The 17,664-nt window shown below is 38.3% G+C and overlaps 2 protein-coding genes across 10 annotated transcripts in view; one reads left to right on the forward strand and one right to left on the reverse strand.

Moving 5' to 3' along the window:
• The window catches only part of rsh (Rap GTPase activating protein radish), a 132,035-nt gene extending 126,928 nt beyond the window's left edge, over nucleotides 1-5,107 (forward strand). For 7 of the 8 annotated variants that reach the window (XM_025307279.1, XM_025307281.1, XM_025307284.1 and 4 more), the window contains 5 exons: nucleotides 896-1,051; nucleotides 2,512-2,666; nucleotides 2,894-3,003; nucleotides 3,314-3,832; nucleotides 4,042-5,107. In XM_025307279.1, the coding sequence (XP_025163064.1) occupies nucleotides 896-1,051; nucleotides 2,512-2,666; nucleotides 2,894-3,003; nucleotides 3,314-3,832; nucleotides 4,042-4,194 (1,093 nt within the window). In that variant the 3' untranslated portion in view covers nucleotides 4,195-5,107. The remainder of the gene's footprint in view (nucleotides 1-895; nucleotides 1,052-2,511; nucleotides 2,667-2,893; nucleotides 3,004-3,313; nucleotides 3,833-4,041) is intronic. The other variant, XM_025307280.1, reaches the window with a different exon arrangement.
• Nucleotides 5,108-12,493: 7,386 nt separating this feature from the next.
• Nucleotides 12,494-16,651, reverse strand: Tip60 (Histone acetyltransferase Tip60). 2 transcript variants are annotated; one of them, XM_011140421.3, is made up of 5 exons: nucleotides 16,070-16,347; nucleotides 15,907-15,964; nucleotides 15,356-15,424; nucleotides 14,042-15,122; nucleotides 12,494-13,928 (listed from the first exon to the last, which is right to left on the reverse strand). In XM_011140421.3, the coding sequence occupies exons 1-5, from the start codon at nucleotides 16,112-16,114 to the stop codon at nucleotides 13,820-13,822; spliced, it is 1,362 nt and encodes a 453-aa protein (XP_011138723.1). In that variant the 5' UTR covers nucleotides 16,115-16,347; the 3' UTR covers nucleotides 12,494-13,819. The 2 variants fall into 2 exon arrangements, with proteins under 2 accessions (XP_011138723.1, XP_011138724.1); XM_011140422.3 differs by lacking the exons at nucleotides 15,907-15,964; nucleotides 16,070-16,347 and adding an exon at nucleotides 16,373-16,651.
• Nucleotides 16,652-17,664: the final 1,013 nt, after the last annotated feature.

Raw genomic sequence — 17,664 nt, forward strand, 5'->3', positions numbered from 1 at the left:
GTAAAATAAATATTTTCTAATTAAGCACATTGTATGTGTGTGTGTGTGTTGTATGTGTTTTGTCGATTTGTGAGTTTGAAATAATCAACGGATTGAATAATCGACATGAATATAAAATATACAGGGTGTTCCGTAAGTCGAGGTCAATCGCTCGAGAGATGAATGGGGAACCAACAAGAAAGCACGCAAACAAGAAAGAAAATTGATACAAACATAGGTCCAAAAATGCGTTGTTTTCGAGTTATCGCTATTTTTATGTTAAAATTTGAAATTGCTTTGCTTTCGAATTCTTTTGGTTTTGGAATTTCGATGGTTTTTATGAGTTTCAAAACATAACTAAAGTCAAATAAAAGTTGCGGGCTGCTTTAGCACTACCCAGGATGCACCGCGTGGAAGTACAGCCCACTTAACATCCCTTGACAGAGATCAGGACCCCACAGTTCGTCACTCCTGTGGTATTTAGTGACTCCAAACCCTCTCTGTCGTGTGTATGTGTGTGTTTTATTTGACTTTAGTAGTGTTTTGAAACTCATAAAAACCATCGAAATTCCAAAACCAGAAAAATTCGAAAGCAAAGCAACTTCAAATTTTAACACAAAAATGGCGATAACTCGAAAACAACGCATTTTCGGACCTATGTTTGTATCAACTTTCTTTCTTGTTTGTGGTTCCCCATTCATCTCTCGAGCGATTGACCTCGACTTACGGAACACCCTGTATAATTGTGAAACACACAGCGAGACAAAACTAAGAATAAATATATAGAAATAAAGTAAGAAAAAATATAGGAGATGCACAACTGCTAGGCAGAAGAAATTATTTCTGCGAGGAATTCGTTCTTAATTAGGTAACCAAACTTATCTGCAATATCACATAAATATTGGTCTTTGTACAGAGTGTTCCAAGAAATGCTGTACGGTATTCAAGCGGGTTTTGGAAGCCCGCAGGTACCAGTCGCCGAGTTACTGGCGAGACCGGCGCCGACGTTGCTCAGCCCGCAGAAACCGAAGAGCTCGAATTTCCTTCAAGTTCCCGATGTAGAAAGTCCTAGGTACGTTCGCGTTTGGATAGATGTTGTTACTCCGTTGTTGACATTTAGACTTGGTAGTCTCATAAGGAGTCCAGTTCAAAATCGTTGATAACGAAGTCCGTTCGTTAATGAGACGGAATTCGTCATCATTACGAAGGAAAAAAGAAAAAAAAAAAACACTAGTGAACCTCGCAATTGAACTATCGTCGTTCGTGTGAGAAACGCTGTCGAAATAATTGTTACCACGACTCCGCAAAGCACATTCGTGAAACTAATTGGCGACTCAAAAGCATTCACTTAGGAAGTTAGGTGTGGGTTCGTTAAGGGTATCGATCGCAGATTGCGCAGAAGTGTGGATTATGCGAACTTTTGTGCAAAAACGGATTTCCCTAATGAGAATAAACTGGAAACTCGTTTCAGGGGTGAGACTGATGCCTGCGATTTTCAGTGTGTCGAATGTTTCTTTCATATTTACATATACGTATATATGTATATATACATATAAATATATATATATGTATCTATATATTAGATATATACATATTGGATCGTAATATATGTATCTTTTCACGGCACATCCATGTCTCCTATCCTCATGGCACCGCATGATTATTATCTCGTGCAATTATCTTCTTATTTGTCAATATGTATTCTTTATTTACATATCGTATACACACATATATATACACATACATACATATATATATATATATATAAATATATATATATGATACAAGAGGTCCAAATTTCTGAAATCACGTGTCGTACATTGAATTCTATGTGGCATGCTCTTACTTGAAAAATGACCCGCAATATTCTGCCGAACGATATCGTATGACTCGCCTTGCTTCGAATCGTTTGTTGGGAAGAAACGAGAAGTTATTTTACACAAACAGCGACATTTCATGAATGAATTCTGGTCGTTTTGCTCGCTGACACTCTTTGCCGAAACTGTATCCTCTAATTTTGGTGTGTTCTTTTTTCTCTCATTTTCCGTACGTCTCAATATAATGTAATGATACATCACCAAGTATGCTTCCTTCCGTACACTTCCACCGTAAACGCCACCACCGATAATTTCGTATTGTCGTAATTCGTGTCGCTGCAGTTTTCGTTTATACTCCAAATCTGTCTCGTAAGCGATCACCGATTATATTGACGATTCGGCAAACGTTTTTTCTATCGCTGCTGTGGATTCGATGATTATGCGTAACGAGTTATCCCGTGATTCATCGCACGTTGATTCGTACAAATAGCAAACTTTGAGAGCGTGCTTTCGTCGTTGTCTAGTTTTCATTTCGCAACTTTATATTCGATATATCTCCCTCTTCACCGATTGTGTAACCCCTCTCTCCCCAATCCGCGCCCGTCACTCTTGGACTTGTCCTTATCTCTCTATGTGAAATCCTCGTAAATTCCATCTCCAAACCTTTAAGTGCCGCTCCGCGGTTTCTGTGAGATACTGGTTCTGATGTGTTTAGGCCCAAAAGCGTCCCCTCGTCGCCGATGGTGAAACGGGCCTTCTCACGATTGGGCACGATCACCGCGGGATGGGGTAGGAGCATCAGGAAGCACGGCAGTGGGACCCTGCAGAGCGAAGATCGAAAACGATGGGCCAGCTCGCAAGACTGCAGTAGTACGTATCTCGCTTCTTACGAGGAAAGAGCAGAAAAAAACACGAGCAAAGAGCATAAAGGATGAAAGTTTTTATCTCGTATATCACGAGTCCTTCAGCAGCTTTGCGTTCGAATATAACGTATACTCTATCTTTGATATTTAACGATGGCATGCAAAGATGCGTCCTTACGATAAGTTCTACTACGATGGAACGGAGGGATGGAGTTTAAACATAATTTCTTACAGACAAGGAAGCGAAAGATAAGGATAAAGCGGCCCAGTCACTAGCAGTGCCAAGGCTCAGCGTTTGCGCGGACGCGCAGAAAGTAGATAGAGCGAAACTAGCACAGACCGAGGTGAGCGTGACGTCAGACGTCTATCCTCATACCGAGAAGTGGATGAAAAGTGTTTTCCAAGAGTTCGTGTTATCGCATGAAATTGTAATATCCTGAGAAATGTACTATCGATCTTATCAGCTGTGCATCGGGACGTCTTAATGTTTTATATTCGTTATTCTCCGTTTCCGAACAAACCGCCATCGGATGCCACTTTCATCGGCAACCCGATAATTAATATTAAATTCGTGTTGAGTCGTTATAATTTTCGATCACAGACCAAAAAAAGTATATTACTTTCCCTCTCATTAACGAAAGGGAATATTTCCAGTTCGACATTATAGAGTTCGATCCGGAAACGTTCCGAATCCTGTTGGACTACCTGCACACTGGATCCTGTCCGCTGACGTGTAGCAACATACCGGGTCTGATATGCGCCGCGGAGCACTACGACCTGCCTGAGCTTCTTCAGGCTTGCTTCCATCACGCCAAGCAGTTCCTCAGAATCGAGATCGTCTGCGTGATGCTCTGTGCCCTCGAGAATTACTACTGGCGCTACACGTCCGCCTCCGAACTGGTCAACATGATCCTCTCGTTCGTGGAGACTAGGGCCTACCAGCTCTTCCAGAACCCGGACTTTCTCACACTGAGCGAGTCGATGGTGCAGATGATCATGTGCCGTAGTCTCGAAGTGGTGGAGATCAGGAAGTTCGAGGCGATGTTGAACTGGGCGAATCACAGAATCAAAACCAAGACGAAGATCGACGCCAAGGTGGAGTTCAAATGTATCATGGAGAGGCTCAGTAGGGATCTTAAATTGTACAGGATAACACCTCACGAACTGATCAGGGTAAGTATCGGAAGCACGAATGTGTGCGGGAGGACGAGATATAAAAGGAAGCAGATAAAAGTGCCAGGCGATATTACGACGTGAAGTGAAATATCGTAATTCGTTCATTTCTTGAACTACCGTAAAGTAAGAACTATTACTATGCGACTGTTGCTCTTGTGATTAAGAATTTGCTGTGTATCAACTCTAGTCGTCCCTCGTCTTTTCAGATCGTGCTGCCGTCGAAGGCGATAAAAAACGAACGTATTCTCGAGACCCTGATGTACCAAGCGAATACGGGCATCTACAGGAACGTCGATAGCTACTTGGAGGCGTATCAGAAGAAAGTGCAGAATCAAGATAGCTTCGACTGCGGGATATAAGAATATCGACGGAAACGCGCGAGAGACGTCGCGTAGAACGATGTGTACCTGAAGATATCTTCCGACGATCTACCGACGAATTATCCGACTACGGAAATGTCTTATTTCGTCTCGCGCCGCTCTCTGCAATCTCATGTCGCGCCGGTGACCGGCGGACTCATTGCGCGCGAATAATCGCGCGATCGCTTTTTTCCTTTTTGCGGCAGTGATCTGTAATTAGAGTGTCGAGCGAGCGCGATATTCGATACGTAGGAGAGGATAATTACACTGCGGAGCCTGACAAGAGTTATGATAGATTGCTCCGAGATCGTATAGGGTCGCTGTTGCTGAGCCACTCGACGAATAATGAGTTTAGATACAGTCTCCGCTCCACTCGCGCAAACTTTGCTCGGTATTCGCGCGGTAATTCAATCGCGTCTGGTGGCTCAAGCTGCCGCCCTTGTTTTGTTCACGCCATCGAGGTAAATCATCCGGGGGAAATAGCGACGTAATCCCGATATCTTGCGACCGTTATTTTCGTGAACGACCCGATTAACTGCTTGATGAAGAGAGATCTTCAAGGGGATGTAAAAAAAAGTAAATGGACTTCTTTTCCCCCTTTCGATCAAGAAGTTAATCGAATCATTTGTGAATAGCGACAGTCGCGGGTTGTTGAAAGGAACTTTCCACTTGTTCGACGAATATCAGGTAAAACTAGGTAAAGCTGTGAAATATTGGGTCCTGCGCCGGTAAAAATAAAAGTTTCACGCGTGTCGCGTGATTACAGAAATTCTTAAGATGTATACGAAGGGAATAGACTTTCCTTCCGATTTTTAAGATCTTAAGATGTAAAATTCGCCTTATAACAATGCTTCCTCATGATTTCGTAACGCGTTAGTTTAATTTTATATCATTGTCATCATAAGATAACATTGAGGCGTTAAAAATAATATTTATTCTTATTATATTATACGAATTCTTATATTGTTTCCTCTTTCTAGAATCTTCTTTCTTAGAAAATACGTTTTATTTGATTTTTTGTATGAGTTTTTGTGTCTCGTTTTCTTATCGAATACGTTATATTTCCAATAGCAGAAAATGTTCTTCCAAGGTGGTAAAGGCAGCGAGTACTTAGTATTGATGAATTGGGCGAGGAAATAAGGTGGGGAACACAATTACGATGTGATCGGCGTTTCGTATTAAAGTTTCGCGAGCGGGCGTCATCAATCTTCGATGCAGGATTTGCTACGTGTTAATTCTAATACGCGGTATCGATAGAAGGAGCGTACTGTCGACCGACGCGGCTGAGGTCAAAATTAAAATTTTCTTACCGTAAATAAGGAGATTCGCGCGACAGGAATTCAGTTTAGATAGAGATCAAAATAATTAATTAAGAAGAAGAAAAGTGTCATAGCTATGTTGCAGCACCGCGAGTGGACAACAACGAGGACGAATGTGGCCAGTGATGTTTTTCCGTGCGGCATTACTCGTTCTTGCGTGTAGACGAAGCAAGAACGCAAAAGCAACGGGAAACGAACCGACGACACGTCGTCGTTGTCGCGAGCATGAGACACGATGCTAACGCAGTCAAAAAGAAAACTAGTTCACCTCTGTGGTCATCGACCGGAGACTCTCGAGGGCGCGCGCGTATCACAGCCAGAAATATCGATGGCACTTAATAAATTGCCGACACGTGACAATCTGTATCATAAAGACAAAAGATGCTAATAACACGATAAATAACATGCTAATAACACGATATAAAAAAGGTTTACGTAAAAATTAAAATTAAAAGGTAAAAAACTTTAATTACTACGTATAAGCTTAAAGGGATATATAAATATATACATATATATATATATATATATATATATACGTATATATAAATATATATATATATAATATAATATACATACACGTATTGATAAGAATAAAACTCTAAAACTGATGAATAACAATAATAAAAGAAGAGAATAATAACGATAATAGTAATAATGGAGAATTACTAATGAGAATTACTAATAAGACGATAAAGCGCTAAGTATGTCGATGTTGAATGTGAGGTGAAAAATCAGATATATTTGAGGTCTTGTTCTGTTTTCTATCGTAGATTTTGTATCTTCGAATACTCTAAGGCGGAGATTCTAAAATTCACACGGGAGCAGACTGGAGAAAGAATTTTTCGCGCGATAGTGCGCGGGCCCCCTTTTTTTTCGTTTGAGGAGATGTCTCCCTTTCAGAAGAGAGGGGACACTCACCTCCCCCCGATTGTACTCGCAAAATTTTTTATCGCACAATCATGGACTGCACTGATCTTCCCGTTCGACGAAGAAAGACGAGACATATCGACGATCCTTCTCCGCCGGGAGAACGGATTTCCGAGCTCTGACGTTGGGGTTTTCACTCGAGCTTGACCAACGTGATTTCGAAGAATTTTTGCGAATCTTAAGATGAGATCTCGAGTACTGGTTACGCTTCTATGACGAATATATCAAAAAAGAGAGAGAGAGAGAGAGAGAGAGAGAGAGAGAGAGAAGAAAAAAGGAGAGCAGAGGAGAGAAGAGGAAAGAAAGAGAGAGAGAGAGAGTGAGAGGGGGAGGGGGAGGGAGGAAGGAAGAGGGATGGTATGAGAAAGCAAAGGGGAAGACGAAATCGCGCGCGATTTAATATACGGATTGAAAATTTCGCGAACTTTGGAGATCCTTTGCAGAAATCAATTTTCTCCGGGATTCCCAGGACAGAAAATATTTTTACACGATCTCGATCGGGGTCGTCCGCAATACGACATAATATTTTCGAGCGTCGATCCCCCTGTGTATATTATGTTATTATATACGTACAAGTAACATATATTACGGTGTAACGTGCGTAAAGGTAAGAAGGCCATTAATCCTCAGCCACTCTACGGTGACTTCAAATCTGTCACCTGTTTCGGACATCTCGCGATGTGCAAGAAATAACGTATGGCTCGTGTGTTCAATTGATTGATCTCAAACTTTTCCATAGGCCAAAATGTAGAGATTTTACGATCAACGGTATGTGCGTTTTCACAAACCGTCGATTTTAAGATGATATTGTTCGCCACATCTTCCATATTACCATGCAATTATATCGTAGAAATTATTTAAAACTCGTCATTAGTATTAATGTGATTCGATAGTATATATACATGAAAATATGTATTAATATAATGAAAACAATTATTTTAGTATTCGTGTACATTAGAAATAATTTTTAAGTTAACAATTTATCCTTCGTCATAAGTAAAACACACAAATCGATATGGACATGCTGAGGACGGTCATAGATAAAGTCAGAGATAAACTTGTTCTCTAATCAATTACCGGGGCCAGAATTGACGTCACCGTACAGATTTTTCAAAATTCATCCACAGTGGTTGAGGGATAAAACTGGCCCACCTCTCGCCACAAGGGTCGCCAAAACTGTTAAGTGTCTTATTGTTCCGGCAAGCGGCTGGACGAAAATAGAGTTTCGAAATGTCTTCGCTCGAGGATAAGCTGATTATTACTGCACACCAAATCGTTACGTAAAATCATTCGTTTCGGATATCGTGTAATCATTAACTTTTGACATCGATCGTTTACGACGTGCGGCAAGAAGGACTTTTTTGTAATGCTTTTGCGGATTAATATAACAATGGAGTACTAATATACACAAGATGCGTGCTTATAATAAAAAATTATATGTATCTAATGAAATGAAAATTGTGTGAATCAGTTATGGAAGAAATCGTCTTAAGTCGATAACTTCTTAAAAAATGAAAATTGCATTATTACAAAGCTATGAAAAACCAGATAATCAAAAGATAAACTCTTCAATCGTGCAGTAGTTACTTTCTTAGCTGATGCAGCTGACAATTTTCTCGGAGAGAATAAATAAATTAATCACTAGTAGCATAAATCGCAAATCTGCGCAAAAGTGAGTCTAATGAGAAGACATCGAAACTCGGCATCCGCACATATGAGCATGATGGATTTTCTATCGTGAGGTATCATGTATTACTTGGCGATCCGAACGAAAAACACACGATAATGGCAAACGAAACGCGAAGACCGAGCGAAACTCGAAATTCTACTTCGTCAGTATGTAAGCGTAGATGTTTCAGTGTGTGATCGAAGTGTATTTGATTAGTCGCTGTATCGATTTCCACGTCTCACAATCTCCGTAGAGACGCCAGGAAGCTCATTCATCGCGCGCTATATGGTGTGTAAAATAATTCGCGTCTATACTATTGAAGCATTGTGAATATTACCTAACAAGAGCTCGATTCAGATATCGTAATATTATCTGAAACGCGTACTTTCAACGCGTACATCATTTTTTACGATAAAAAGAAAATGATGATTGCATGTTCGAAGCTGCACGTAAACAATTTTTTGTGCGCCGGGGTCAGAAAGATTAACTAGGCTTTATTTAATTATCACATTTTTAAGCATCGCGAAAAAAATTGATCATCAGACTCAAGTTTTTACGTGAAATAACATGCGAATACAAGTCGCGAATTAATTTACATCCTGTATTTATCGGGGCGAAAATCGGCGCAGGTTCATTTAAATTTCACAAGACGACAAAGTCCGTCACGCATACGTTATTATGACGTAGTTGCGGTCTCGTAATCGCGAGTATAATTAGTTACGTGTAAATTCGAGATACCCGTCAGGATATATCTTAACGCGAATTTCTACTTATAAAGTTGAGAATACTGCGTGTGAACATTACACGCTACACTCAAGTAAGTACGCGTAATGTTTCTAATGCGTTATAACGCTGCAATTTATTTTTAAATTCAATCTTAAGAGTTCACAGTTTAATAAACGCACACTTAATTGATCGCGCAAAATTATATTTTCCAAATAATTCATCCGCGAAAATTCAACTAGCACACGTGCACATTTGTGCAACGCGATCGTTCGTTCACATTTACTCAAAACGTGGCATATATTCGCAAAATCAATATAACATCAATATAACATTGAAAAATAACGTCGTTGTGTTCAGATTTGGGTGCTGTAGCTAGGTGAAAAAAAAAACCTCGTATAAGATTCATATCTATGACATCGGTGGATTGAATTTTGTGTGTGTGTGTGTGTGTGTGTGTGTGTGTGTGTGTGTGTGTGTGCGCGCGCGCGCACGCGCGCCGAGAATATAAAACGGTCCTCGGAGGTGTACAAGACGTGACTGGAGATATGAAAATATTTGATCCTGCGTTCGAGTTCGCCCGAGATACCACAAATCAGTACAAACTTGCGCTTGTCGTATGTAACTCTTCCTTCTCTCGCGCCGCGGCACGGGTATACTAATGTACAAAGCGACTTTTTTTACTGTACTCAACGACAGTTCAGGCGTTGCTCGGTCAAGGGAGAACAGTAAAGGGGGGAAAGAATGTATCATGTGCGAGCACAACACCCCCACTTTCGAGAACAACCGAAAATGAAAATTGAGAAAAAATGTCATCGAACGCCATTCTGTCCAGCCATTGCCGCCTACTGTTCCACAGCATATTCATTCAAGCAGATATGTAAAGAAACTATTTCGCAAAGAGACGAATAAAAACTAAAAAAAGTATATCTATATACGCATACATATACATACATGCATATATATAAAATATATATAGATATTATTTATATATATATATATGTATATATATAAATATATAAATATATAAATACATATATATGTGTAAATATTAAACGTACACACACGTACGCATGGCATACACGTTCACATGTAATGTAGAAGGAGAGAGTGAGAGAAAGAGAGAGAGTAAGAGTATATAATGCGACGAATAACAAATAAAAGAAAAAAAGAAAAAAACTGTATGTGTAAACGGGACATTGTGCGCCACGTGAGCGGACTCCGGCGAGTAAGTAGAGTAAGTAAAGAGTAACTCTAGACGCACATTGAGACGGATAGTGGATTTCTGATACGGCAAGGTGGAAAGAGAGAGAGAGAGAGAGAGAGAGGGAGAGAGAGAGAAAGATTGCATTATCGGAAGCGACTTTTTGCCACGGTGATGGGTGACCTGAGGATCGTCTCACGTCCTAGGAAAATAATCAAGCGCTAAATGCGGCATATCGCTAAATGAATCGAGGCTGATTAATCGATTCGTCACAGTCCCGCTCGCACCAGTTGCTTGCGTCATCGTGTTAATTGATATTAGAGCTTTCAGCTGTAATGTTCCATTCCACAGATAGTACAGTATCTGTACTGTGTACACTAGTACAATATCTACGCTCTGCAATGATGATAATTTTGTAACACACACCGAGAACTCCCCACTGAACTGATCCGCGCAAATCAAAACTCTGTCGGCGTAATTAATTAATTACGGGCGCGCGCTTCGCGGTGTTTACGACAATGACCGCGCGCACCTACTGTGTTGCCCATGACTCAATGTGCGGCTGGTTTTTAAGGATAATCCCAATCGCGTTTGTTGCGTTTCGTGCGATATATATGAAGGTTGTGCGTAATATTAAGCGCTTCTCGAATTCTCCGGTATGCGTCTGGTTATTCGTGCGATAGTCTATAAATGTGTTGTTGCGATGTCGCGTATATATGTGTCATCCTTCTTATCTTGTTAAATACTCGCTGTCCTCCTCGACACCGCTGCCATTGAATTTTCATCTCGTTGTTGTTATTGTTGTTATTGTTAAGAGGAAAGTGTATTTATTGTACGCTCACACACAATAATTGCACACGTGTCACGCGAGAAAGACAAAGTAGCAGCGAGGAGTCACGACTACGACTATACTTTCCGGCCATGTGGCTTTACTTTGAGTCGCGACAATTGCGAATCACAAGTTTCTAATCAAACTCCGTACACCTATACGATACTATAAATCCTATACACGCTCAAAGTTTTGTAAGGTAATGATAAAAAAGAAATTTTGCATAGAACGCTGTGGCAGAGAGCTGTGTCGTTTTTAAATAGAGAGCTATTTTTTTGAGAGCAACAATGATCAGACTATTTCTGCGGTACGACTAATACGAGTAGAACAAAGGTCGTGACTCTCGAATCCTGCAGTCGTACATTTCCCTCGATAAGAAAGTGTCGAGTGATCGGTGTCAGTTCAAGCGATCAAGCTGATGTTAATTCGTTATTACGTCGAATATCTACCCCACCAATTAATGATTTGTCGTCCGCAAGTTGCAGCTCACTTCACGATGACATGTATTATGACCGACCGATGATTTATTATCACGCATTATATATCGCTCGCATTGTTATACACGTGAATCCAAGTTAATAGTGAACGGCAATTATCGGATATCACGAAATCATGAGTGGACTCGAAAAGGGCGTATCTAGTGCGATCATATCGGTATGAGGACACTGTATGTGACGTGACTCTATTATAAAATGTGCATGCACACGAGTTTCTTCCTTTCTTCTTCGTCGTCGTGTTCATGTAATGAATCTATCAGAACTCGCCGTGTCGCGCTTGCGTGGTAACGAATACAAAGAAAGACATTGAAATTATAAACAAAGATTTATTGTATATGAAGCTACTGTGATGTTACTGTTGAATATAAAAAAATATATCTATATATATATATATATATGTATATATGTATATGTGTATATATGTGTATATATATGTATATATGTGTGTATATATATATATATACTATATATATAAACACGTACATATATACATACACACATATATATATATATACACACAGAAAAACAATGCTGTATTTAAAAAAAACTCGTGTCTAAAGAATTTTCTTTTATCTCCTCGCTCACACTGAAACAAAGTCTGTCGCGAATCTGTGAAAGTGAAATTGTAATTTATATTCGTACGAGCAAACTATTTTTTAAAAAAACGACAACGTGACTGATCTATTATGTAATATAGGCAATAAAAATGTATTGTGCTAGATCTTCTCTATATGTGTGTTCGTGTAAACCTTGTCAAGTTAGTACGTAATGGAATATAGAATAAGAGAATCTGTTCCCTTCGTCACATGCATCTTATAAAGGTAAAAAAGAATATCGTCGCGCGCGTATATCACGTATGATATCGTAAAAAAATCAATAACATATAAACTATGTATGAGATCTGGATATCTTTGGATCGATTATTTTTTGAAACGATTAAGCGTGATTAAATTTAAATTTATATGCATATTAATCTCATTTAATTTGGAGGAAATTGTTATTTTGTAAAAGCTACAAAATTCGTTACTATATAAACTTGCTGTTGTTCGTAAAAAAGTGTGATATGTGATAATATTCGTATAAATTTTAAGTAGATCACTTAAGGTTCAAGTAAATTTTCTTCCAACTCAATTAACCAAAAGTAGGAGTTTACTAATACGATATTTATAAAATGTACACATACATCTTGTTATAAAATTGCATAAAAACATAACATTGATTTTTATGAGAATAGTTCCCTTATTAAAAATGTCACATGTAATGAAGATACATGCTGCATCAAACTTTTTCATCATTCAACGTAAGATGTTTTAGTCGAAATTTAAAAAAAATAGCAAATTCAGCTGAAATTTATTACACATTGGTAACTATAATTTCTACTACAAAATGTCTGAAATTTTGTAGTCAGTATTAATGATCTACATCGGAGGTGTTCTTGGTCTACAAGCGTACAACGATACCATGTAGTCGAGTGAGAAATATGAAAATTCGCAACACTGACTTGCGTCGCAATGAAGCCGCAAATGAAAAATCCCGGATGACATTCCGAAGTTTTAACGCATAATAGAAATTCAATAAAATGATATTCACATTTGATTTTAACGATTCAAAATTATACTTGATAAAGTTAGTCTTTGCATTTAACGTTTAAGTTTATTTTTGCCAAAAAATAGAAAGTATTAATTTATGATGGTTAGAAGTCGTCTTTGAGATAGAGTCGTCTCTATAGCTCATATTAAATATTCACAAATACGTCAACGTGCGCAACGTATTCATATAGCAATTTATAATATTCCTAACTACCGTAAGTTATTTCGACTATCTCAGAGAAAATGTACAATAAATAACAATGTGTACATATTTATATACACACAATAGATACGATGCATTTCAACCTGTCCATGTGTACTAAAAATTGAATTACAAACAGCGGTCTGAGAGTATTGAGCCTATACAAATATTTCCCTATAAAATTTGAATGCGCCTGAAGAGCCGCGGAGGAATTGTGTAAATATGTTATAAAATCATATTTATTTACAATTTACAAGACCGATAAGGATAACTGTACAAACACGATCATTATAACGGCGATGGCGGTTTTTGCGTATCGTTTAAAAAAATTGTAACCACCGTATTAAAACATTGCGTCTGACTTCTAGGTACATGCTGTTGTAGCAAATATCTTCTCAGGTAAAATCCGCGAGTACACGCGGCATGATCTTAGCGCTCTACAACCGAGATCTGCGTGCGTCAATGAAGTTTCTATAGCATTGCTGAAAGCGTACGCAACGCCAAATGCAGTCTTATTAAAACGCTAGACCGTTGAGGTCACGAATCAATACATAAATATGTACAATTTTTGTACACTTTTGTTAATCATAATTATTTCCGTTGGGATTCCTGAAAATAATTTCAAGACAAGTTAACATCGCCTTATTGTCAATTTAGAGCTTCATTTCACCATTTAGCCCTAACACTCCAGTCTTTCGGTGTCCAATGCAAACACTTGGGATCTATCCTGATCTGCCTCTTTTCCATAGCGGCTGCATGTTGCTCGATTATCTCCCTGCAAATAAGAACGTGAATAAGTTATATATAGGAAGATCTAATAATTAGCTCTAATACAGGCTCTAACAATTAGCTAATCTCCTTTCTTTGCTATATTGGCGAATTGATTACCTATTTAACGTCACGATATATTGCCCCTTGTAATAATTAATGAGATTCAAGTTCTGTAGAGTCGATATCACGTCCTCCTTCTTGATCGATGTTAATTCGCAGATTTCGCTTATCGTTATCTGCGGTTTGTCATTTTCCATCGTTGGCTTGACGTTCAGCAGGATATCGAGTATCGTATGTGCCCAATAACTTCGATATGAAAGCAGACCTAAATCCGACAACGGTTTCTCAGGAGAACCGGTCTTTCCTTCGAATTTCGATAGCTCGTATGAAAATTCTATCAGGAGTTTCCCGTAACCTCTCCTCTGGTACGGTGGCAGTGTAAGAATGCAAGCTACATTGTGATCCTCCGTTGATTCTTTCTCCTTGGAAAAGTACCCTACTATGTGAAACCCTCTGCTATCGAAGTCTGTCATTACGTAGAATAAAAAGGGGTCCGTGTCGTAATGGAGAGTTTTGTGATCTAGAAATAGCTTCGCTAGTAGGCAGAGATTTTGTGCGTAATTCTTGTTCTTACGTCCGTCGATCTCAAAGAACGATATAGATCCTTTCCTGTATATCTCATTCCCGGGCGGATGACGTAAATTACATTTGACTAAATGCCTTTCTAAGCACTTTCGGCTTTTTCTATATTTCAGGCAGAATTCACAGATATATATACAAGATAAATTCACCATCTCCTGCGGGTATGGACTGAAGTACCATGGTTTTATTCGATGGCGACCTAATTCGATTAGTTCTACGTTTTTCATCCGCGTTATTACATCATCGTTATGATGTGCTACTAAAGAACCAGTAGGTCTCGGACCCGGTGTTTGTGGCGGGCCATCCTGAGAATCCTCGTTCTCTAGGAACGCGGCTTTTCTTTTTCTAGACATTTTCTTTTGTAGAGCAGCTTGGAGAACAGCGGAACCATTAACCGGTTCGCTGCTGACGCTGCTAGGACTAGGAGGCCTACTGGCAGCTTGTTTTTTTGGTGTTGCCGCGCCAGTTCCTGGTGTCGTTCCATCACGACGTGGGTACTGAACTTTTCTTGTATCCAAAGAATCTTCCATAACCCATTCGTCCAATCGTTTATTGACTAAAATTATTGCATACGTTTAAGCAATGACACTGATATACGGAGGATTATTATACACAGCTCAAAACAATTAGGGAATCATTTCTTGAAATTTTTATACTACACAATAGACATTATGTAATATTAGTCAAGATTAAATAATTTTTTCTGCATGTTTTGGTATCTGACTGTTCATTCGGTATAACCTAATTGTTTTGTATATATTTTGTGAAAATATTAAGTGATTTACTTACAATCCACATAGTGAACGTAATAACATTTGACACCTTGTACTTCTTTAACGCTGATTATCTCAGCAAGTGCTGCAAATAGAATAAGAAAAATCTTCATACATCACTATTATAAATCTTGGTTACATTCTAAATACGTATCTCTGTTTATAAAAAGATATTTGTATACGAGTTTGTCATATATAAAATTGTATAATCCAATTATACAAAATACTTTATTTCAAATTTAGAACGACACACATATAAAATACAATAACAGAAAGTCTTGCAATAGGTTTTATAAAATAATTATTACAATGTAATAAAAATCAAATACAGGTAATTATAACCAGAATATCTTGAAAATTATCGAAATATTATTCATGAGAATAATATAAAAATTCAATTATATGTTTTGATCTACATTAAGGTAGTTTATACTCAATTTTTGTTAATGAATCGTAGTACTTTGTGACATGTTACAGTCCAAATCTTCTAGAACACAAAATCACAAGTGCTGGTAGTAAAACGTCATTTGGGTCTAAAATGAATCAACATTCATGTAATTTACTTACGCCAATCATCTGTACCGTGCATTTTAACCGGTAAACGGCAACCTTCAACCAGTGAGTTCTGAAAGTGAGGTTAGAAAGTTACGATATCTGTGATATTCGCACTTTGTGGGTTTTTCCAGATAAACTATTGACGTTGTCACGTTCAGCATATTGTATTACTTACCACTGAATCGCATATTGTTTCACGTTCGTCGTGCTCCTCGATCATTTCACTTAAAAATCGGGGGAACTTGTTACCAAACACAATTTTGTTTTCAAGCGCTCTGAGTACTGACACCAGCGCCGTATAAAGCAAACCACGAGGAGTCTCAAACGGAGAGAGAGGAGAAAGAGTAACGCGCGTTTACAGAAAGAAGTCCAAACCCCACCTACGTTCACTACCGTCAACGAGATACATTCGAAGCCCGACGTTGCACGAATTTGGTTTGATGCAACACGCTAATGCGAAAGAAAGGACTAAACTCACCGAAGCAGGAACACGTAATGTAGACAACCTATCTTGTCCCGAAGCATCAGTATCGTCAAGCAACAACAAACATCTTTCCCCTCTATTTCCCTCGTACGGCGTCCATGTTTCGACACGACGCAATCACCATCGGTTATGAGCGTGGGATAGCATGTTTAATCACACTTGCACGAGTCGACCGATATGCCAAACTGATCGCTCATCACTCGATTCAGTAATCCTAATAGTTGTGCACGCACGGAACTTGAAGACAACAAGTTAAAAGACACAATGAATACAGAGCGGTTGCGATCCGTATTCATTCGAACCGTCGCGAATAACGTGAAACTGCTACGAATTGGCGCGTCACGTGACGTCAATTCAAACAATTTGAACATAGTAATATTCAGCTACTGAACGATTCCCAATATGGCTGTGCGAGAGTTCGTCGAGATATATCGTCCGTCCACTCCGTACTTCCCGAGATTATTGGTCAATGTTTTTTGCGTTTATCACGCGATTAATTATCATTGAATAACCATCGGGAATGGATATATCATGATATGATATATATCGGCAATGAGGAACAAAATATCATTCTATTATGGCGCATGCGACATCTATACGCAATTCCGTTAACTACAGTGCTGTCGGTAATGATAAGTCGTGTGGTAAAAAGTTGGATCACTTACTCGTTTACGTCCTGCAGTCTGGCTTTAGACAAACGTTGAATATTTTTATTGGGGATATACTGACAATCTTTCTCTATATTAATATTTATAATAAAAATCTTTAATTTTTACAAATGTATGAGGATACTCTTAGCCATCTATAAAAATTGATGATCTCCTAGAAGTAAACAGTCGATAATATCAGTGCTCTTCTATTATCTCCTACGTGTTGATAATCACTAGACTTTACCCATATCCAATGCAGATATTAAATCGGCAAAATGATGAGTTAGAAAATTTTCTAACAAGGTTCAACAAATTCGAAAATATGTCTAGGTGACGTTTTTTATACATGTATATATGTGTCATTATATATTTATCAAATGTATTGCTTAAATCAAATATATATTCCTTGAATTCCTTGAAGTTTATACATGAAAATATAAGCATAATTTAAGGCATATGTAATTAATATACTTAAAGAAGAGAGTCTAAAGAGATTTTTTTATTAAAAATCAATCATTGTTTATTAATGATTCACATATTATTAATAATTATATATATTATTTTTTAAACAGGGGGATAATTATGGCACAACATAAAATTAGATGTAATTAATTATAATTAGAAAAACAATTGAGA

Source organism: Harpegnathos saltator, unplaced genomic scaffold, assembly GCF_003227715.2.
Source record: "Harpegnathos saltator strain DR-91 unplaced genomic scaffold, Hsal_v8.6 scaffold844, whole genome shotgun sequence".
Lineage (NCBI taxonomy): Eukaryota > Metazoa > Arthropoda > Insecta > Hymenoptera > Formicidae > Harpegnathos > Harpegnathos saltator.

Bases quoted from the DNA above. Each gene is read 5' to 3' on its own strand.
- Tip60 (XM_011140421.3), bottom strand. From the start codon at position 16,114: ATGATCGAGGAGCACGACGAACGTGAAACAATATGCGATTCAGTG. The intron at 15,425-15,906 runs GTAAGTAAATTA...TTCTATTTGCAG, and splicing joins GCACGGTACAGATGATTGGC to CACTTGCTGAGATAATCAGC. The intron at 15,123-15,355 runs GTAAGTAAATCA...CAATAATTTTAG, and splicing joins TTACGTTCACTATGTGGATT to TCAATAAACGATTGGACGAA.